General features: G+C 41.3%; 2 protein-coding genes across 9 annotated transcripts in view; one reads left to right on the plus strand and one right to left on the minus strand.

Annotated features, from left to right (window-relative positions):
• The first annotated feature begins 11 nt into the window (after positions 1–11).
• ITGB1BP1 (integrin subunit beta 1 binding protein 1) lies at positions 12–20,416 on the plus strand. 5 transcript variants are annotated; one of them, XM_074947683.1, is made up of 8 exons: positions 23–155; positions 452–551; positions 5,479–5,580; positions 7,948–8,026; positions 13,767–13,903; positions 14,951–15,043; positions 17,937–18,086; positions 19,553–20,416. In XM_074947683.1, exons 3-8 carry the CDS (start codon positions 5,509–5,511, stop codon positions 19,622–19,624), a joined length of 603 nt encoding a protein of 200 aa, XP_074803784.1. In that variant the 5' UTR covers positions 23–155; positions 452–551; positions 5,479–5,508; the 3' UTR covers positions 19,625–20,416. The 5 variants fall into 5 exon arrangements, with proteins under 5 accessions (XP_074803782.1, XP_074803785.1, XP_074803784.1 ...); XM_074947682.1 differs by having other exon boundaries at positions 452–542; XM_074947681.1 differs by lacking the exon at positions 452–551 and having other exon boundaries at positions 12–155; positions 19,553–20,415.
• The window catches only part of ASAP2 (ArfGAP with SH3 domain, ankyrin repeat and PH domain 2), a 174,208-nt gene continuing 170,354 nt past the window's right edge, over positions 19,623–23,476 (minus strand). For all 4 annotated transcript variants that reach the window (XM_074947676.1, XM_074947678.1, XM_074947679.1 and 1 more), the window contains one exon: positions 19,623–22,904. In XM_074947676.1, coding sequence (XP_074803777.1) covers positions 22,830–22,904 — 75 coding nt within the window. In that variant the 3' untranslated portion in view covers positions 19,623–22,829. The remainder of the gene's footprint in view (positions 22,905–23,476) is intronic.

The following is a 23,476-nucleotide window of genomic DNA, read 5'->3' on the forward strand; positions in this document are numbered from 1 at the left end:
ACGGCGCCTGCGCGCGGGCCGGGTCCGGGGCCGGTGGACGCGCGTTCGCGGGACAGCGAGCGTTGGGGAGGCGGGCCGGGTGCGGGCCGGAAGGCGAGTCCCCGGCGGGTACCGAGCGCGGCCGCTGCGGTGAGGAGCGCGAGCCCTGCCTTCCGGTGCGTTCCCATCCTCGTTCCGGGTGGGGCCGGGGTCCCGAGCCGGGCTGGGGATGAGGGGACTTCAGCGCTGGGAGGCGTCTGGGGTGGACGGAGCCGTGGCAGGCCGGGGGTAGGACGTATCTGGGGTGCAGGGGTCCAGGGGAGGGGGGATCCCAGCACTGGGAGGAGGGGTAGAGATGGGAGCGGGGTGTGGGGCTGGGAGGGGGGAGGAGCCCAGAGCTGGGACGTGCCTGGGGTGGAGGGCTCCATGGCAGGATGGGGGTGTGAGTTCCCCATCTTTCTTGTTTCTTAAGGAGCCAGTCTGGAGTCAGATACCTTGGCGGTGCGCACCCTGAAAAATACCTAGACAGACAGAAGTGACTGAAGCCCCAGATAGGCTCTCAGGTGCAGCTGGTAACCGCTTTTTGTGCTATTCATGAGCAGGGCCTGAGGTTTGGTCTCTTTGTGCCAAATTCCAGCCACTCATATCTAGGCTTGGCAAAATTAGATTTTTGTTTGTTTATAATTTAGAGGGGTAGTGTTGATATTTATTGTGAGCATTTTAAAGATTTTTGTCAATTAAAATTTTTCACAAAATTGTAATTTATGCTTCCCCCCCCCCATTTTTATTTAAATGTTCACATTTGGGGGGGAAACCAGGGGCGGGAGTCAGATAATAGGTGTCAGTCAGTAATTAATGACAGTAGACATTGAGATTTAGAAAGTTAAAGCTTTACAACTATTAATACAAATTGTTGGCATCACATGTCAAAATATACAAAGTAAATATCCTTAAATCAAACTCTAATAAATTCAAGTAGCATTTGTCTTACTTTGCAAATTTCAATTATTGATGGAAATATTTTTGTCCATTTCTGTGTGTGCGTGGTGAAATTGACATTTATCAACATTTACCAGTAAAAATCTAATCTTTCCATGCCTACTCATATCCTTCACTGTGGCTAATAAAATATCACGTAAGCAGTGTTTTTTGCCATTCCAAGAACTGCTGCATGAAGTTATTTATTTCAGTTCGTTTTAAGAGGTTCTCCTTTAAATTATATTTCTCACTGAAAAGGATACTCTATCATAATGTATCTACTGTAGAAGAAATTGGCATAGTTTATTTTTTCCCCTTCAATTGACCTTATTAAACCTGTGGTAGAAAATATGTATATGAATAATTTTTCTTCTTCTATCACTCAGCTAATATCTATAGTGTTGAGAAGTACTCAAACTCGAATTCTGTTTTCAGGTGCCTAAAATTTTGAGAAAAACTCTTTGGTTGAAATATCTCCTGCTTCTAAGCTAAAAGTGTATCTGTGTCTGTGGAGGCAGAAGGAGTGGGGCTTGATAAAATTTTATTCATTTTTAGATCAGTGCGAGGAACTGGATTACTGCTTAAGACCTATTTTTAGATGAAGCTTTGCACTCTTACCCAAATGGCTGCTTCTTAAAACTTTGGAATTGTCATAGACTTTGTCCTCATAGAGAAAAATGTGCCTTTGACAGGTCATCAATCAGTTTACAAGAACAAAAGACGTTAGAGAACTGCATATAACAAATGAGTTTTTCACTGAAATTTTAACAATATGGCAAAAGACGATGCTCTGAACACTGGTGTACAATGTTAATAGACTAAGGCTTTGTCTACAATGGCAAGTGAATGACAAAACTTTTGTCGTTTAGAGGTGTTAACCCCCCCAAGATAAGTTTTGTCAAGGAAAAGCACTGGTGTGGACAGTGATTTGTTGACAGGACTGTTCTCCTGCCGACAACGCTACCACCACTCATTGTGGGTGGAAGTTTTTTGTCCGCAGGAGAGCTGTCTTCTGCTGACAAACAGTAGCTACACTGCACGCCTTTTAGCAGCACGGCTGTAGGGGCACAGCCGTGTGTCGCTAAAAGATGCGTAGTATAGACATAACCTAAAGATAGTTTAGTCTCGATCAGTCTAAATCCTTCTAAAACTCTATGCCCCTCCTTAACATTTTGGACTGTGATTGTGTGTTCATTGCAAATTGCACATGCTTTCAAGAGCATAGCACCAGAGTTCACTGAATCCTAAAGCATAAGACACTCTGTGTGTGTTGAATTTGACTTTCCTGAGAAACAGTGTATTAGAGGGTGGAAGCTGGGTTATGGTATTCTGGAGGGACCTTGCACAGATACTGCCACAAATGACACTACTGTCTAATTAAGTTGCCTCCTCCAGCATAAGGCTAAGACCAGTTGTTTAGAATTTTAGTACAGGAATGTTTGTTCCTGCTGGTGAACTTTTCTTGCACTGTAAACTTTTAGATGGGCAGGAGGGAGGGATAGCTCAGTGGTTTGAGCATTGGCCTGCTAAACCCAGGGTTGTGAGTTCAATCCTTGAGGGGGCCATTTAGGGATCTGGGGCAAAAATTGGGGATTGGTCCTGCTTTGAGCAGGGGGTTGGACTAGATGACCTCCTGAGGTCCCTTCCAACCCTGATGTTCTATGATCATCAAATTGGGTTGGATGTGCCAGGAACAAAAATGGTGCATGAGATGCAGAGCTTTCTCTTTCCTGAACACTATGGTTGTTCACTAAGTAAGCCACTTAGATACATTTATAGTGAAAACAAGAATAAGTTTATTATCAAAGATCAGAGATTCAATGACAGTGAATAAGAATATTGGAAACAAATGGTTACATGTAAAAGAAAATCATAGTTAAGTTTAGTCTCCAGAAAACCTAACAAGTTAACCTCCTGTCTAAAGAAATTTCTCATACAAAGTTCTTTCCATTGTTTTCAGTCAAGCCTCATTGAGACCCCTCTTTCATGAAGTAAAATTCACTGTCCATTTACTTCCTAGGTGAAGGATGACAGGGTGTCTTCTTTGTCCCCCAAATATATTAGAGGAAACCTTTAATACGCACCTCAAGATAGGGTTCTTACCTCCTCTTTGCTTCTACCTGTTACTTTTCTGTCTCTGAAGTTTTTACAGTCCTCATTAGCATTCAGTTCAAACTGGTGAGAAGAGATCTATTGTCAATTATACAAAAGTAAATTTATATATAAGCAGCCAGCTAGATAAACATTTTTTGTCTAAGGCCAGGTTTACACTAAAAAGTTAAGTAGACCCACTTACCTTGCTCAGGGGTGTGAAAAATGCATATCCTTTAACGATGTAGTTAAGCCATCCTAACATCTGGTGTAGACAGCACTAGATTTATGGAAAAATTGATCTGTTGATTTAGCTACTGCCTGTGGTCTGTAGCGAGTGGCTACACTGAGGCCTGGTCTACACTGGAAAATTACATTGGCATAACTATGGCTCTCAGAAGTATGAAAATTCCACACCCCTGAGTGGCGTAGTTAAGCTGTCATTAAGTCCCCATATAGAGAGCACTAGGTCGATGGAAGAGTTCATCCATCAATCTACCTACTGCCTCTTGGGGAGGGGGACCACCTACACCCATGGGAGAATCCCCGTAATCAGCATCGGCAGTGTTTACAGTAAAGCGCTGAAGAAGCGTAGATGTAGCCTTTCAACTGTAGACAGGCCATGAAATGCTACAGCTGTGCAACTGTAGCAGGGGTGGCCAAACTTACTGACCCTCCAAGCCGCATATGACAATCTTCAGAAGTTCGAGATTTGGGGCTTTAGCCCTGTGCGAGGCGTCTGCTGGGGCTGAGGGCTTCAGCTCCACTCCTGCTGAAGCCCCAAGGCCCCCCTCCCTGCTGGGCAGAAGCCCCTACTGCACCACCTCTCTGCAAGGCAGAGGTCCCAAACTCTGCCCCCACCCCCCATCTGGTAGGTGGAGAATGGGGAGTGGGGGTCTCCACGAGCCACGCTTTAACTGTAAAAGAGCTGCATGTGGCTCGCAAGCCACAGTTTGTCCATCCCTGCACTATACGGTTTGAGGGTACACATAGCCTGACAGAAAACCTGTTTTTCAGCTTTGTTGGTGGTCAGTCCCTAGCCATCTTGTAATTTTCAGTGTATATACAAAATTCCTTATGTAACATCCACACATGACTTTTGCAATATAGATGACTGTTGTGACAGCACCTTGTATTTGAGACCTCACGTGATGCTCCTTGGTGAACTAGCATGTGTAAGCCAGACCCAGGAGATCCCTGTAACCCCTCTGCACCCCTTGTTTGTCCTTTGCCAGTTGGCACTAAGAGGTTCCCAGGTCACAGACAGTCATTCTAAACTTACAGTTTTAGCCTAGTGATTCAGTTAGTTACAATCACTAAAGGGCATGGACCTGTCATTTTTAGTTGTGGTAGAGTGCCCTGTGCCCTTCTCGTGCTATATAAATGATGACACTCGTGTGCTTATATTAGTAGGACTGCATCCAAGTTTTCACCTTTTTAAATTTTGTTGCTCACAAACAAAGTGCAGTACAGGCTCAATATCAAATATACTGGGCTGTTTGTTTAGAGGCCCACTGGGAAATCAAATGGGGTTGCCTAAGCTTACTTAATGAAACCTAAAATTTATGTTCCCTGATGGTGATTTTATTGGCAAACTGATTTTGATCTCTTTCCTACTCTTGATGACTTTGGAGAGGTCTAGTCCTCCTCATCTGCCTGTTACTGCTTGCAAGTTCCTTTAATTTACCACAATAAAGCCTAATTATATAGCATGGGAAGTAGGCCGTTTTTTTGGTTCATGTAACGTGATGCTCTTTGGGGCCTATAATCGGTTCAGAGTGTGCTTTTCCCTAACTGTGTCCAAAGAAACAAGGTTTAACAACCCTGTACAGTACAGATTAACTTCTCCTGCCGCCCAGAATGAGATATAGTTGGTGTTAGGTCAGAGATAGACAACAGTTCTGCTTCATAAGTTCTTAGTCAGCCTCATGTCTCTTTATAAAGTAATTCCTTTGGTTCTCAAGCCTCAGGAGAAGCTTAAGTGGTTGAATATGAAAATATAATAGTGAAGACTGCCTCTGATTTTATGCTGCTCTATGGCTTCAGGCAAATCACTTAACCTCTCTTCATGAATTTCCGTAAGGATTTTAACTTTGCTACTTTACATGTTCTGTTAATTAGTTACCTCACAAGGCTATTGTAAGGTTCAATTTTCTAATGTGGGTAAAGTAGCAAAGTTAAAATCCTTCCTATTCTTATAGATAGGGAAATTCAGGAAGAGAGGTTGTGATTTGCCTGAAGCCATACACAAGTGGCTCAGTCATAAGAAATAGATTCATGCTCCCAGTCCCATGCTCAGAATCATTAGTCTAGTGGTCCCCCAACCATTTTCCACTTTGGACACAAAACCCACCATGGTTTTTTGCAGGGATTCCTCCTCTTAATGATGTAATATGACACAGATTTTATTTTTAATTCTCCTTCCTTTAGCATTTTCTTTGATCCAATTATGGTGAAAAAATGTTCAGAAAAGGGAAAAAACGACACAGCAGCAGCAGCTCCCAAAGCAGTGAAATCAGTACTAAAAGCAAGGTAAGCTGAATTGGGGGTATAGTAAGTTTTTGGGACAGTTTCATTTGCTGTGAACGAATAGTTTGCAGAGAGCTTGGGAACTGGGACTCCTAGCGCTTCTAGTCTCCTTGGCAGCTAACCAGGCGTACAGGATTGTTTCTGGTGGAATGTTATCAAAATCAAACCATCTCCGTGAAATGTTTTAATTTCAATAAATTGACGAATTGACAAAAATTTACATTTTTCTGACCAGCTCTAATCAGAAACCCTTACTGGAACTAAAGTGTTATCAGGTACAGGTTATGGTACATTATTCCTTAAGAACTCAATTCCCCTCCCCCCCTTTTTTTTTTCTTCTGGCTTTCAAGAGGGACGTTTATACTCCTTAACAGAAACTAAATCCTACTATTCTTTAAAAGAAGAGATGCCAATGTAGAAATATTACTGTTTCAGAATTAGAATGGATCTGCACAAAGACAAATCATTGTTTTAATTAGAGATGACAGGTCAGTCAGCTGACTGATACAATATTTATACATGTTGAATTTATTTTGCCCTTTTAATAATAGTTGTAAATTTGGGCGATAGATTAAATTATCAGAGTCTTAGGGAGATTTGCATTCTAAAGAAGAAAAGTCACGTTGCTTGTCAGAGTTAATCTGAATTTCTTTTATGAAATATTTAACCTTTTTTGACCAATAAAGTAACATTTCAAGTCAAATGGCTAATTAAGGGGTTTTAGGTTGCAAGTCCCTCAGAGTTTGGACTGCATCTTTATTTGTCATGTAGCATCAAGCACACTGATGCTTAATAAATAGTAAATGTTGATAGTTGACTGCCTTGCTATTGGAGTCTTTAATATGATGATGATGATGTTTGCTGAAATAAACATCTGGTTTGCTTTTTTTTTTTTTTGGTCTGTGAAATCAAACAATATCAGAATTAGTTTTTGGTTGTAAGTAGCATGCTGTCCTTCCAACATACAAGCATAAATCCCATTGATGTTGTTAGGAGTCTACTTGGAAACTACTTCAACACCAACAGAACATGAGAGAGGATTTGTACAAAAAAAATATAACTTACTGCTTTTTGTAATGTTGAAGTATTAGTTACTTAGGTTCAGAGGAGAGCCATGAGAGTAACTAAGGATTGGAAAATATGTCATAGTGAAAGACTCAAGGAGCTCAGTCCAGTTAGCTTAACAAAGAGAGAAAGTTAAGGGTTGATCTGATCACTGTTTGTATCTTTTGTTTTTGTGAACAAAAATTTGATAATGGGCTCTTCAATCTAGTATACCAAGATATAACAAGATACAGTGGCTTGAAGTTGAAACTAGATAAAGTCAGACTGGGAAAAATGTGCAAATTCTTAATAGTGAGGATAATTAGCTATTGGAACAATTTACCAGGGCTGTTGTAGATTTTCAGGCACTGGCAGTTTCTAAATCAAGATTGGATATTTTTGTAAAAGAAACACTTTAGTTCAAACAGGAATTATTTGGGAGAATTTCCATAGCCTGTGTTACACAGGTGGTCATTTTAGATGATCACAGTGGTTCCTTCTGGCCTTATAATCTATGAATCTTTCAAGAACCTCTAAAATAGCCGTTAAAAGTGAGAATGAGCTTGATTCTTCAGAACAAGCTAGCCAAATCAAAAACCTTCTTTTTATTTTATACAACAATATTTCTAAAATACTTCTTTCCTATCTTAAAACGTAAGTCCTCTGACAGCTAAGTACATTCTGTCTGATAGCCAGTGAATGATGACATAAATCTTGTAGGGTTTCTGACATGGTTGGCATTTTTTAATATAAATCTCATTGCTAAAGGTCAAGTTATATCAAATATTAGTGACAAACATGCACTTGTCAGTTTCTTAAAGGTTAAGATATTCAGTGTAAGGAAAGGTTTCAGAGTAGCAGCCGTGTTAGTCTGTATCCGCAAAAAGAAAAGGAGGACTTGTGGCACCTTAGAGACTAACGCATTTATTTGAGTATAAGCTTTGGTGAGCTACAGCTCACTTCATCGGATGCATGAAAAGAAAGACCATGGACATGAACTTTTAAAAAGTTCATTTTCTCTGCTCTTTCTTCCATCTCTCCTTTCCCTGTTTCAAAAACATTTGAAAGCTTTTGAGAGACCCTTGTACAGTTTACATTGGTGTAAATAAGTCAGACTGATACTCTTTCAAGTTTTATTACATTAATCCTTTGGAGAAGTAGGACTTTTTTGGTCATGTTTCACTGTGTTGATTTAATTTCTTTTAAATAGCTCAAGACCATAAAAGTTAGAAGATTATAATGAAGAATATAGGGGCAGAAAATCTGAAGATAAATTAACATTTTCAGTAATTAATTGGCATTTTTATATTTTTTCCCTTTAACAAGTCTGTTGACTCCAGTCTTGGTGGACTTTCCAGATCTAGTACTGTGGCTAGTCTAGATACAGACTCCACTAAAAGTTCAGGTATGTAACCAGTGCTGAGACAGACTTGCTTGAAGATGGATTAATTTTATAAAATGTGTGATTGTGTAAGAGTTGGGAGAAGGGAAGAGGTGAGAAAATGTAAATTCACATTGTGTGAATGATGCTTTACACATTTACATGTAGTCAGCTGAGGGCAAACCTATTGGATGGCCCACTTAGTAGCACATGAGCGGCTGCAGTCTAAAATAGAAAGTGATCTTTGGGACTAGAAATGCTGAGAAGGTATACAGAAGTTCAGAGGGAGGTGGAGCAGGACTGTGGAAGGCAAAGGAGGGGAAGAAAATAGGTGCAACAGTAGGGATTGGTTTGAAACAACGGGGTACTGTAGCAGAGCCTCGTGGTTCCTGCCTCTGTTCTGGTCTGCAAAACTACTCAGAGACCCTTATGATGGTCCAACACCTTGTGCAGTTTATTTATAAATGGAGTCCCACCATCTTCATAACATATACAGTTCCTATAACAAGCAGAGGAGAGCAATCTCTCTCTCCCCTTACCGCCTGTTCCCCCCCCTTTCCATTTCCATCCTGTACCTATTTGTGGGCTCTGGCTAATGGCTTAATTAGCCTTTCTGCCCTGCCCCACCCACAAATAGAGACAGCTCTGTTTAGTCAGCTCCATTCTGCCTTGCTCGATTGGAGCTGCTGTGAACAAAGTGCTGACTCAGCCTTTCTGGCCTAGCACTTGGTCACAGATATGTATGCTACAGGGATGTGTTGCTGAGAGGAAAGAAGTTTCAGGCTTAGCTCCAAAGCCCTATGAGGTCTAAGAGTATTTCTATAGACTTAAGCCTGGTCTACACTACGAATTTATGTCGGATTTAGCAGCGTTAAATCGAATTAACCCTGCACCCTTCCACACAACGAAGCCATTTTTTTTCGACATAAAGGGCTCTTAAAACCGATTTCTGTACTCCTCCCCAACGAGGGAATTAGTGCTGAAATTATCATCACCGTTTTGAATTTGGGATTAGTGTGGACGCAATTCAAAGGTATTGGCCTCCGGGAGCTATCCCACAGTGCACCATTGTGACCGCTCTGGACAGCACTTTGAACTCGGATGCACTGGCCAAGTGTACAGGAAAAGCCCTGGGGACTTTTGAATCTCATTTCCTGTTTGGTCAGGTGAGCTCATCAGCACAGGTGACCATGCAGTCCCTGAATTGAATAAGAGCTCCAGCATGGACCAAATGGGAGGTACTGGATCTGATTGCTGTATGGGGAGAGGAATCTGTGCTATCAGAACTATGTTTCAAAAGACGAAATGCCAAAACATTTCAAAAAAATCTCAGAGGCCATGAGGGACAGAGGCTACGACGGGGACACAACACAGTGCCGCGTGAAACTTAAGGAGCTCAGACAAGCGTACCAGAATACCAAAGAATCAAACGGACACTCCAGGACAGAGCCCCAGACATGCTGCTTCTACACTGAGCTGCATGCAATTCTAGGGGGGGCTGCCACCACTACCCCACCCCTGTCCGTGGACTCTGATGATGGGGTACTCTCCACCATGTCTGAGGATTTTGTGGACAGGGAAGATGAGGAGGATGATGACGACGAGCTTGAGGAGAGCACACAGCACACCGTTCTCCCCAACAGCCAGGATCTTTTTATCACCCTGACTGAAATATCCTCCCAACCCAACCAAGCCGGAGAAGGGACCTCTGGTGAGTGTACATTTTTAAATATAATACATGTTTAAAAAACACTTGCTTTTATATGATTAAGTAGCCCCTGAGGACTTAGGATGCATTCGTGGCCGGTACAGCTACTGGAAAAGTCTGTTAACATGTCTGGGGATGGAGCGGAAATCCTCCAGGGACATCTCCATGAAGCTCTCCTGGAGGTACTCTAAAAGCCTTTGCAGAAGGTTTCTGGGGAGAGCAGCCTTATTCTGTCCTCCATGGTAGGACACTTTACCATGCCATGCTAGTAGCAAGTAATCTGGTAACACTGCATGACAAAGCCTGGCAGCGTATGGTCCCGGTGTTTGCTGGCATTCAAGCAACATCCATTCTTTATCTCTCTGTGTTATCCTCAGGAGCGTGATATCGTTCATGGTAACCTGGTTGAAATAGGGGAATTTAATTAAGGGGACATTCAGAGGTAGCCGTTCCTACTGGGCTGTTTGTCTGTGGCTGAAAAGAAATCCTCCCCGCAGTTAGCCGGGCAGGGGGGGCATTGGCGCTGAGCTGTTCACGTTTGGCTAGCAGGGATCTTCCCTGATACCAGCCACGCAGTAGGGGGAGGGGTAAAGCGATCATCCCGGAGAATTGGATAGAGGGGGGCTTAGTTTGGTTTTTGATGCTGCACGTTAAACAGGAACACTGCAGCACTAAATGGCCAACTCAACATGCTTTGGTTGGTATGGGAGAGGAGGGCGCTGCTGTTATGAAGGTTGGAGAAGCCGAAAGACTATGGCTTACCAAAGCCGCAGGCACTCAATATACGATGCAAAATGCGACCTTGTACCAAAATCACGTGCTATGTAATGTGAATAGTGTTGTTCACCGTGAAAGAGTATAGCTGTTGTTCTGTAAAATGTATCTTTTTAAATACTTCACTCCCTTTTTTTCCTCCTGCAGCTGCAAATGTTTCAGCCTCTGGGACGGAGGAGGGAGGCTTATCTCAGATAAGGCAGCGAAAAAAAACGCACGCGCGATGAAATGTTCTCTGACCTCATGTAGTTGTCCAGCACTGACAGAGCTCAGCAGAATGCGTGGAGAGACACAATTGCAGAGTACAGGAAAGTGGCCAATGAATGTGAGGAGAGGTGGTGGCAGGAATATCAGAGGAGGCATGAGGCAACGCTGGGGCTACTGCAGGATCAAATGGATATGCTCTGGCGTCGGTGGAGGTTCATGAATGGCAGCAGGATCAAAGACTGCCGCTGCAGCCCCTGTTTAACCGCCCTCCCTCCTCCCCAAGTTCTATCGTCTCCTCACCCAGATGCTCAAGAATGTGGGTGGGGGAGGCTCCCAACCACTCCACCTCAGTGGACAGCCCAAGCAACAGAAGGCTGTCATTCAACAAGTTTTAAAGTGGTCTTTTCCTTCCCTCCTACCCTCCTCCCACACCCCACCCAGGCTACCTTGTGAGTTATCTCTCTATTTTTATAATCAATTTAATAAACATGTTTTTTAAACAATAGTGACTTTATTTCCTTTGCAAGCAAGCTGTGATCGAAGGGGGGTGGGGGGGGGGCTTACAGAGAATTTAGAGGCAACCAACGGGGTGGGTTTTCATCAAGGAGAAACAAACACCCTGGCCAGTCATGAAACTGGTTTTCAAAGCTTCTCTGATGCGCCACGCTTCCTGCTGTGCTCTTCTAACTGCCCTGGTGTCTGGCTGCGCGTATTCAGCAGCCAGGCCATTTGCCTCAACGTCCCACCCTGCCATAAACGTCTCCCCCTTACTCTCACAGATATTGTGGAGCACACAACAAGCAGCAATAACAATGGGAATATTGGTTTTGCTGAGGTCTAAGCGAGTCAGTAAACTGTGCCAGCAACCCTTTAAACATCCAAATGCACACTCTACCACCATTCTGCACTTGCTCAGCCTATAGTTGAACAGCCCCTTACTACTGTCCAAGGTGCCTGTGTACGGCTTCATGAGCCAGGGCATTAAGGCGTAGGCTGGGTCCCCAAGGATAACTATAGGCATTTCAAGATCCCCAATAGTTATTTTCTGGTCTGGGAAGTAAATCCCTTCCTGCAGCTGTTTAAACAGACCGGCGTTCCTGAAGACGCGAGCGTCATGAACCTTTCCCGGCCATCCCACGTTGACGTTGGTGAAATGTCCTTTGTGATACACCAGTGCCTGCAGCACCTTGAAAAGTACCCCTTGCGGTTTATGTACTGGATGCCGTGGTGCTCTGGTGCCAAGACAGGGATATGCATTCCGTCTATAGCCCCACCACAGTTAGGGAATGCCATTGCAGCAAAGCATGACCTGCACATTTCCCACTACCTTTGATAGCAGCAGCTCAATGATTGCGTTGGCTCCTTGCATCACAGCAACCCCCACAGTAGATTTGCCCAGTCCAAATTGATTCCCGACTGACCGGTAGCTCTCTGGTATTGCAAGCTTCCACAGGGCTATTGCCACATGCTTGTGAACTGTGAGGGCTGCTCATCTGATATTCTTGCGCTTCAGGGCAGGGGAAAGCAAGTCACAGAGTTCCATGAAAGTGCCCTTAGGCATGCAAAAGTTTCGGAGCCGCTGGGAATCATCCCAAACCTGCAACACTATGCCGTCCCACCACTCTGTGCTTGTTTCCCATGCCCAGAATTGCGTTCCACAGCATGAGCCTGCCACAGTAACACCATGATCTCCAAATTGCCGGGGACCGTGGTTTTAGAGAAATCTCTGTTCCTGTCCTCATCACCGCGCTGCCGTCGCCTTCTCGCCTGCTTTTTCAGGTGGTGGTTCTGCATAAACTGCATGATAATGCAGGAGGTGTTTACAATCGTCATAACTGCTGCGGTGAGCTGAACGGGATCCTTGGTTGCCGTGCTATAGCGTCTGCTCAGGCAATCTAGGGAAAAGGGTGCAAAATGATTGTCTGCTGTTGCTTTCACGGAGGGAGGGAGGGTTGACTGACTACATTTACCCATAACCACCCGTGACAAATTTTTGGCCCCATCAGGCATTGCGAGCTCAGCCCAGAATTCCAATGGGCTGTGGGAACTGTGAAATAGCTACCCGCAGTGCACTGCTCGGAATGTCGACGCTTGCCACGGTACTGTGGACGCACACCGCCGAATTAATGTGCTTAGTGTGGACGCATGCACTCGACTTTATACAATCTGTGCCCAAAAATCAACTTCTATAAAATCAGAGTATAGACATGGCCTTACTGGGCTTTGGATAAAGCCCTCAGCCCAGGGACCTGGCTTCTCAGTGTGCTTCTTCATTAGAGACATAATCACTGAAAGAGGAAATACTTAATGCTCGTATTCACAAAATGTTTAACAGGATACTGCAATACCAAAAAGAACATTCACTTCTCTGAAGGCAAAACAGTAGTTCAGTGTCAAATGTGTTCCCCAGAGTCTGTGTCTCTATATGCCGCAGTAAAAAGCGGGCTGTGTCCACACTGCAGTGTGTAGCTCCATCTGTCAGAGGCTCTGGCAGAGAGGAGGCAGCAGGGAAAGGCTTCTGCAGCTTCCTGCTACCAGAGACTTTCACTGCAATTGGTTTCACTTTTCAGTTCTTATGTACCAGCTAAATGCTCCACTCTTGGGTCTCAACATGGCTGCGGGTGGGGAAGAGATGTATAAATCCAAATGAAAATTCTTGTTTTGTAAGCTATGGTTAGCTCTTGTACATTAAAAAAATAAATAAATCTTGGGTTTAAGTTGCCCAACTTTTTTGTTCAAGTAGACCATACTTTATGGTAGACTCTCACGTCATCACATTTTGCTCTGTAGACCATTCTGTGATAGCACACTAAAGAATCAGCCCATCAGAAGTTAAGGAAAGGTGCGGTTACTATACTATGAACCAAATAACACAAAAGTGTTGGTGTCTTTGCTACCCTTCTTGTTTCATAAATTGTTTCAGTGGGGAGATCCAGTGTTTGAGCCAAGGGAGCAAAAGATTATTCAAAATTAATAGATTAAAAAAGACCAAAGAGACTTTCCATTATCAAAAGAACAACAGACGTTACTGCTTAAGTAGAACAGTTCTTTGAATTTACAATTCTTTTCTTATAGGACAAAGCAACAGTAATTCAGATACCTGGGCAGAATTTAGAGTTAAATATGTTGGTGCCATTGAAAAACTGAAACTTGATGAGAGCAAGAGTCTGGAGGGGCCATTGGACTTGATAAATTACATAGATGTGGCACAGGTAAGAGAAAAAGCATACAAATAAGTCAAAACATTTTAAACCAGTATGTTTCTTCCTACTGTGTATTTGCCATATGATCAAATGTCTTACTTCTGAAGTACCTTAAAATGTACAAATAATTTACTGTATTAAAGCGTTCACCCTGCATGCTCAGAGTTCAACAACTGCCAAGCCACCTCCTGGTTAGTAGTTGAAGGGTATACCTCAGAAAAACAATTGGCTACTGCAGGAAGCAGTGTTGTTGACACAAAAGCCTGAGGCATGACTGAACAAATATCATCAGGGGTTTGCTGGTGGCAGAAAGCTACAGTTCCAGAGAGTCAGTCTCCAGCCCTTGTGGCAGTATCCATGAAAGACGACTACTTATGCCAACCTTTCTCAACAGAGAGGAAATTTTCAGCTGAGGAATAAAAGCAAGAGCCTGACCACTCATGGCCATTTATAATTCCATTATGTTAAGAGAGTTGTGATGATCTTTGTAGTGTCAAAAGGAATAAAAACAAGCTTTTATTTAAAAAAAAAAAAAAAAAAGGTCAGGGTTCCTTTACAAGCTCAATACTTGAATTCCTAAATGCCAGTTTATATTATAGAAATTAGATATTGCAAGTATAGCATATGTGCTGGTAGCACTCAGCCATGTACAAAAGTGTTCCTAATGTTGCACAAGCTTTGCCAATATCAGCATCAGTGCACTAGGATGGAGCAACTATCAACATTCCTCTGCCTGCACTGTTTGTCCCTGAAACAGTACGCTGCTAGTGTAGCTGGGCCATAGAACAAACACAAAGGAAGGGACTGTAGAAAACCTCATTCTCCATAAAAAGTTCCCTTCCCAATCCTGAATAACTAAAAGAAACGCAGTGTTCCCCATCATATCAAGGAGTGTTTAAAGAGGAAAACCCTTTGTGGTGAACAGCCCCATTAATGGTAATATTCCAGTAGTCTGAAATATAATTAAAACAGAGAAAATGCAGGTTTTGTAATGAATATCTTCATTATTTTTGCCCTTCCCTATACACTTAACACTTTTTTTGTTTCTCTCCAAAGCAAGATGGAAAGTTACCTTTTGTTCCAGTTGAAGAAGAGTTCATTATGGGAGTTTCCAAGTACGGTATTAAAGTCTCAACATCTGATCAGTATGTAAGTGTGTCTCTTCATAAAGGGCTTTATTTGGTGGAAGATGAATGGTGGGCAACTCTGGGAAAGGCATTTATCAGTGCCCTGATGAGTCTGCAGTTAAAGGACACTGAATGACCCAGTAATTCTTTTCCATTTCAAAACTTCCGATTTTCTGATCTCAGAGTAAGACTCCAATTTTTGTTTTGAAGCTAAAACAGAGGGACAGGAGATTCTTGCCTTTCTAGCAAAACTGCCTCAGATCTTCTCTTCAGAACATAGTCTGTACTCTCCTTCTCGTGCATGAGTGACTTGGGGTTCTTGGCCCTCAAGCCAAAGCAAGAGAGTCTTCTCCTTCAGGGGCAAGTGAGAATTCCAAAAGAAAAACAAAACAGTCTTTCACCTTCCCTGTTTTTAGTAATTTTTATCCTGCTGGTGGTTCTCTTGCCCTCCTCTGGTAAAAGTCTCTAACCATGATGACCAAGGCTGATCCAGCAGATTCAATATTTTCTGGGTTATAAGTTCAATTCCTTCTCCCTCCGCCCCCACACACACACACTAGGGTCTGTCTTGGTCTTTGCTGGATGAGGTGATTATGGAAGGGGGTGGTCTTCTACCCTCATAAATCCCATCTTTCAGCCCCTAAACAAGAGCACATCTCCACTCCAGGCCTGAAGCCCCACACTGCCTCTTCATTGTCTCGATGTTCCTTATGCATGCTGTCTCCCCTCTTCTTGTTCTAGCCTTAATCCCATCTGTATGAAGTCAGCTCTTTGAGTGCTTCTGTTCCATTCTAGTCTGTCTTGAAGCAGTTCCTCAGAAATGCCACAGCTAACCCCATCCTTTTGTATGACATCCATCCATCTAGTTTTGGGTCTTCCAACCTTTCTCTTACCCTCCCCTTCTGAGTTTAATACCCTGTTTCCTATATATTCTTCCCATCTTCTTTTCACATGCCCAAGCCATGTAAGCCTGGATTCCTTCAGTTTTTCTATCATTGATACCAACTTCGTACTTCCCCTAATGTGCTCTGTCCAAACATGGTCCACCCTTGCAACTCCAAGTCTCCATCTTCACATTTACATTTCCACTGTGTTTAAGATCTGCTCCTGTTTCTTCCTCAGTGCCCAGCATTCAGAGCCATACAAAAGCACAGGCCTAATTACCATCTTGTAGCTTTTACTTTTCATTTTGATGGGCATTCTCCTATTGCAGATCACTCTGCTCACTTCTCTCTGTTTAGTCCATGCCTTTCCTGCTCTGTTTATAAGTTCATTGTTGAGTTCATCAATATCCTGTAGTATCAAACCTAGGTACTTTATAACTTTGGTAGTTCTGGCCCCCCAGACATAGTCTGTTGTCTTCCTCCGAGATATCTTCAAATCTGCAGACCAAATGCGGTTTTATTTCTGCTGATTTTCATGCCATTTGTTTCAAGTACGCATCTCCATCTCTCTAAATCTTCTTCCACTTCCTCTTGCTCTCCCCCATAAGCACATCATCTGCAAAACGCATGCCCTAGGGTGTCACTCTCTGGATGGTTATTGTAAGTGCATTGAGCATTTGCTTGTTCCCCTACAGAGAGTACCCTTTAGTACTCACCACTTCTGCCAAAAAACCCAGACCCTTTCCCAGGGTTCTTCTGCTGCCCGCCTTTAGGTTTCCCCAGCTTCCCCACAGTATCTCCCCAGATCCCTTCATGAAAGTTCCTACTCCAGGTCTTTTCTCAGCCTGGTCTCCTAACTGAGCATACCTTGCTGCATGCATAGTCCTAAATTCGAGTCACATGGTTCCCTTTAGGCTCCTCTGGAAACCACAGCCATTCTAAATGCCTGGCCTTAGAAGGTCAAGCCCTAATAACAATCACATTGGCAGGTAACAACCTTGTTACAAGGACAATAAGTATTACTGCTACAGTTAGCTACTTTTAAAGAAAACCAGAAAGCTTCCTTCACTCTTTTCAAAGAATCATTTGTTTCTGTTGTCTAGGCGGAAATGCAGTATTTGTAACCTAAACATCTAATCTCACTGCAGTCATTCTACATTCATACCTCTCACTGAAGTCAGTAGGTATTTCACATGCAGGAGTATGTTTATTTGGTCACGTTTGTTGAAAGTACTTAGAGATAAGGATCTCTAACTTTAAAGCCTTTTATCCATCCCTCTGCTGGCTTCAGCCTGAAAGCATGAGACAAGATGACAGACATCCATGATTAAGCCAGCTTGCGCTGGCTCCTTTCTGTGATATTGCATTACATACTCTTTAGACAAATTCTGGCCCCTGAATGTCACCCATTGACATCAATTTGTATTTTATTTAGACCACTTAGCAGCTATCACTCCTTCATAAAGATCCAGCTACAATGTAGACTGTATTAATGCAGATATAGTTTGTAGAATAAATTAAGACTCTATTTTATTTTAATAGTCTGAGTCTAAAGCTTCATCACCATTTATAGCAACCAAAAATGTTCTTAGATATGTAAGAATGGGATAGATAGGGACATGTTCCCTATCCTGAACAGCTTCAAATCTAATTAAAAATACTGACAAACAGCAGCGGGATAACAAGATACTTCCCCCCTCCCCCCAATGTATTTGGCCCCGCCAAATTTGTGTGTTGTATCTTGGTCGTAAGCTAAACTGCTACTAGTTTGGTTATTTGTTGTTTTTAAATTTTTACCTATTGCCCTCATTTGAAGATTCAAAATGTTACGGGGGTAATCTAAGGAAATGTTACCAGGGACAGTGGGAGTGTTTGTCTTCTGTAAACAAGTGCACAGAGTGAGAGAGTATTCTTTAGAAAGAAATGTTCAAAGGATTTGGTAAAAAGCAGCTTATGCAGTAGGGAAAGCATGCAGAAAATTTCAGTGTCTGTGCACTGTTTTAGAATAACTAATTTGCCATATTGTTGTAGGATGTTTTACATAGACATGCTCTGTATTTAATTGTGCGGATGGTCTGCTACGATGATGGTCTGGGAGCAGGAAAGAGTTTATTGGCTTTGAAGACGACAGATGCAAGTTATGAAGAATACAGTCTCTGGGTGTATCAGTGTAATAGTTTGGTAAGAATTCATGTTTATGGTTCTTAATTTAGGTACCAATACATTTTGAGGTCTAACTTCATTACCTCCAAGCTTCATACTTAAAAATACCATGTTCTAACAGCACAGAAACCCAGTGGTAACATTCTGCTCTGTTGTATGGGACAGCCCAGATGTAGCTCCTCTTGCATAATCACAGCCTTCTGGCAGTTAAAGGGTTAACAGAGAATAAATGGCTCCACATTTAAGGAGAAAAATCATAGACTGCACTGGATTAACTTTGTTTGAGACTTACTACCTTTACTGCTCTAAAATTACAAAGGAATCATATGATCAGCCTTTTCCTTAGTTCTTTAGGTAGTATCCCTTGGAGTATGCTATTCTCCCATCCGTATGGCTAATAGTTGTACTCCCTAAAAATCAGTAAAAAAGGATGTATTGGCAACAAAGGGAGTTGTGTTCAGTTGTCTTCAACTGGTAAGATGTTGACTATAACATGAGAAACTTCTAGGCAAAAGCCTATTTAAATCAGTGAAGCAATTACACCAATCTGGTGTGCTATGCCTGACCGCTGGTAAAGACTGTGGTTAGAGAGTGCTTCAATTTGTATACATTCAAATACAACAGCCTCTTTCCCTCTTCATGTTAGCTCTGCTGGAGGAACACAGCAACCATTTCAGTGGCACTATGCATTCAGTCCACAGTCAGGCATTATATTACCATAGGAGGAGTTTGATCTCTTCCTTTGGTATATTAAGGAAAGCAGGAGATGAGATAGTGCCAGAGTATCATGGTAGAATATGCTTTCTAGTCTCCATGCGACCAACTCTTCAGATGGTTTGGCAAAGGCATAAGGAAGCAAGTGGAGTAGCTTTAGGACGATGGTTACACCCTATAAACATAGGGTATGTCTATACTACCCGCCGGCTTGGCGGGCAGCGATCGATTTATCATGTCTAGTCTAGACATGATAAATCAACCCTTGAGCGCTCTCCCGTCGACTCCTGTAAGCCAGCGCTGCGAGAGGCGCAGGTGGAGTCGATGGGGGAGCAGCAGCAGTCGACTCACCGTAGTGAAGACACCGCGGTGAGTAGGTTCAAGTACGTCGACTTCAGCTACATTATTCACGTAGCTGAAGTTGCTTAACTTCGATCAATTCCCCTCCCACCCAGTGTAGTCCAGGGCATAGATAATATAAGACTAAAAATTGTCTTTTTTCACACCAAAGTTAATTTAAAACAGATGTCTGCAGGCATAATTGCAAACAATAGAATTTCACACACAGCTCTCCTGTTTCATTCTGTATAAGCACTGAAAATTTTTTGTAGATCATATTCTGCTTGAAATTTAACAGATGGGAGTTTTTGCTGAAGTACTACATCATGTAATAGGCAGAGCACTTAAGTAAATGCTAGTGAAAATATAACTGTCAATACTTTATGCTTTTGAGCACAGTTAACTGATTTTTATTGTATTATACACTGTAGGAACAAGCACAAGCTATTTGCAAAGTGTTATCAACAGCCTTTGACTCAGTTTTAACCTCAGAGAAGTCTTGAATTTCTGCAGCTGTGTGTCATGGTACAGTACAAGAAGCCTTCATGCTGGGAGGAAGTTCTGCTCCCTTTTGTGACTATAAGCACTGACCAAGCATTTCAGAGTGGAATAGAGGTGAGCCTTTAACTGCCTGAAGAAGGATCATTAACACTGTGCAAAGGAGAACAATAGAACTTTGTAAATAGGACAGAAGTTATTTTGATATGTACCCTGGTGAGTGACAATTGGAAACCCACAGCCCAACTAAGATTTACCTGAAGAAGTCATTGCAGGGTATCGCTGATCTTACATTTCAATTAATATAAAACCATGAACAGTTAATTTTATACTGCACATGAAGTTTATACCGAATAGTGTTTTGTACATGAATGTAAATATTGCAGGTCTGCAAAATAAAAGTTGGACACTTGCCTCAAATACAGTCTAGGAAACCGTCAAAGCATTAAGGGCATCTTTGTTTACATAGCATAGTTTAGAACACACAACAGCAGTAGTCAAATGGGAATTCATTTCACTTAAAGTCGGATTTTTCAGGAACATAACGACAACATTAAACGAGGAGTTACTGTACAAAGAAACCTCAAATGAGCAAACAATTCTGGAGCTGCAATCTTTTACATTTTTGAAACACACATTCCTTAAATTGCACAAAATCAAGTAAGGAAAATAGGCCACTGATTTTAAAAGTAGTTTTATTTTTCCAGTCATTTGACTGGTTAACGAGAGTAAATTTATTAATCATGCTCTAATTATAAATCACTGCATCCAGGACATCGAAAATAAGAGTTGATTTAGGTTATACAATATATACAGTTGCTCTGCAACCAAACAAAATCAAACAACTGAATTGAATATTATACATCTCAAATGCCATTCTAAGCTGCATTTTAAATGTCAACTGCTCCTTTTAAAAACAATTAACAGCAACCTACTAATCTGCCTAGTAACAGATTTTTGAATCATGATCTCTTGAAGTCAGCTTTGATGAAAAATGGCATGAAACATGCCAAAATCTTGGAGCTAAAAGTAAGTAACTTTTTAATTATAAATATATATCTACAGTCTGTTCAGAATCTCTTCTGCAATTTTCTTCTCCCAGAGGAGCAAATATTGAGAGAGCATACTGTTGAAACCTGGGGCAAATTTCTTCATCGGACAGTAAGATCTTAGTTACCAGCACCACAGTGCCATTAATTTGTATTCTGAAAAACTACTTGTTTCCCATCAAATGTACCCATTAACATGATTAAGTTTTGAAAGTTTGCACACTTTCTAGTGTAGCTGAAGTTAAATTTGCATCAATGTTTATATATGATGTAATTGATGCCAGATAATTAAGACTGATTGCAGGCTGTTATAGATGCTACAAGATTCTGTGTTTAAAAATACTGTACATAGAAGTGAACTGTGCAAAATAATATGCCCATTTACTGTCTAAACTCTACCAGGAATAGAAACATACAAAATAGTGTCTCAAAAAACAAACTGAACAGATCAGTAAGTGAATAAAACTGTAGTGCTAAACTATTACTAATATCACATATATTTTACTGGGAACTTTGAAAATGCAGACTAATTAGCTTCAAAACTTGCAACAAAGTATCCTGAAACATTCCAGTTTGTTCCATTTATAATGCAGCAACAGCTTCTTGAAGAAATGACAGGTTGTCTATCAATTGTACCATTCTAAGAAAGGTGAGATCAACAGCTTTACTGTTCCAGAATTAATGCCACATAATTTTTCTCAATATAAACATTGCATCGGCCTTTTTCATTCCTGTTACAACACTGAGGCCAACAGACACCATTTGTGAGAAATTCAAAGTTCTCTTGATAAATCTAGAGATACAATCGTCACAAAACATGTGATCAAAGCCAATGTGACCTAGACATTGATTTCTAATCCTATGCTATCAGTTTTTTCCTGTAGCATAAACAAAAGAACCAGTACGATATCACAATATACAAACATCAAAATGGCGTTATATCTCTATTGATGTTTTGTAGTATTCCATCAATCAACTGGGAATTATGAATGGTCTAGTCTTTTGTTCACAAAATAGTGAACAAGTTTAACAGTGTAGCTACCATAGGTGTGGGTATATTATATAAATACAGAGTGAGTTAGCAAACTAATATTTAATTATTTGCAAGGTAGTGGCACACTTTTAAAAAAATTTGTATGAAATAGGACATAACTGATGCATACTTGTGAGTTTTCAGATATTTATCCTTATCCAGTAATTTAAATGTTCCACTACAGATATTCTTTGTGTATGAACATGTCACTGTGATCAAGAAAATTCAAGAATACAAAAAGTCTAAACACCATAAGGAAACAGTTTTAAGAAATGCTCTGCAATCCATCATCTTTACAGAGTTTTAAGTAAACTTCAGGAAGTGCAGTTTTCATATCCTTGAGTTAATTTAGTAACTCAGTAATATTGCTAGGAGGTTTAATTAACTAGCAGTAGTCACATTAAATATGACTGAAAATGGATGGATGTAACATACAGAAATGACATTTCAAAACAAGTGACATATACATGTAGCATAAAAGAAAGTCTCAAACACAGAAGATTAGCTAACCAATTTCAGACAGCTTTAAGCAAATATCTAAGTTAAATTTGAAAGAAAGAAGTCTCCTTCAGTGGTGAACTGAAAAGCTTTTTAGCTTTACCTGTCAAGGCACCCAAGTTCAGAGGTCAAGATTTCTTCTGCTGCAAGTGTTGATGTCCTTGGTTAGAACCTGATATTGCAAAGTGCTGAATACTTGCAATTCAGAAGTACTCTGCTTGTAGGATTGGGCTCTAAAACTTAAAACAACAGAGGGAGCTAGCAGAATTTGCTGCCTTTTTCTAAATGTTCGGGATTTCCTTGACTCTGGGGACATAGAATCCTTAACTATGCCAGGTTGAAAGAAGAGAACTGAATTTTCAACTCATTTATTGTAAGTTATTTGTAATATTTTAATGGGCACATTCACATAGTTTGACTCCTGGATTTTTTAATGCTTTTCACTTCACCTTGAAAAAGATAATATAATTGGAATGATAAAAAATCTGTTTAAATTCCAAAGTGAGAACTGTGGCAAATAATAGGTCAGCTAAAGTACATAGGACTCAGGAAATGTTCTGGCTGGAACAAAGCAAAACAAATTTCTACAACAGCTGGAAATTAGAAATTTCTCCAATGGTCAGTAGCAATTTAGTCAACAATAAAGTGCACAAATGATACTGGGAAAGCTCCTTTACGATTAGGTTCCCCATCAATGTGGCCAATCTGGAAAAGACATGCAATAGGTTTTCTCAAGTTAATAAAAATAAGTCTCAAAAGGGCATTATAGTATTCACATCAAAGTTACTCACTAGGAATAGTCATGTTCCTCTCTTCCCCAGTTTAAGCACTTACATTAGCAGGAAGAACCTATTTTCTAGTGGAAGGTGAATGCTGATGACTGCCGTGTTCTGGAGGACCCTATATATAGATCAGGACAAACCACTATATCCCTCAGTTCTGGAGCCTTCCATTTTATTTTGAATAAAGGAAAGAAAAGAAATAGTACAAATGGGTTTGCTGCCCTGAGACAGGAAATTTTAATCACAGTTTTTCAGGTAAGTGTGTAAGGTTCCCAAATCTGGATGGTGTCACCACTGTATTAAACACTATACAAACATACACTTAGAGATGGGTGAATAATGGATAGTTTTTTGATTGCTGGCAATTCTGAAAAATCAAAAATCTCAGGCTGAACTGAAAATGACATTTTTCAGCAAATCAGAAGTTAGAAAACTTTCAAGCTGAGTCCAAACACAATGTTTAGTTTGAACCTGATTCAAATTATTTCATTTTGA

This window comes from Natator depressus, chromosome 3 (assembly GCF_965152275.1).
Source record: "Natator depressus isolate rNatDep1 chromosome 3, rNatDep2.hap1, whole genome shotgun sequence".
Lineage (NCBI taxonomy): Eukaryota > Metazoa > Chordata > Testudines > Cheloniidae > Natator > Natator depressus.

Excerpts from the sequence above, each read along its gene's own strand:
- ITGB1BP1 (XM_074947681.1), top strand. The coding sequence starts at position 5,509 with ATGTTCAGAAAAGGGAAAAAACGACACAGCAGCAGCAGCTCCCAAAGC. Across the intron at positions 5,581-7,947 it reads AAATCAGTACTAAAAGCAAG|TCTGTTGACTCCAGTCTTGG; the intron begins GTAAGCTGAATT and ends CCCTTTAACAAG. Across the intron at positions 18,087-19,552 it reads TGTATCAGTGTAATAGTTTG|GAACAAGCACAAGCTATTTG; the intron begins GTAAGAATTCAT and ends TATACACTGTAG.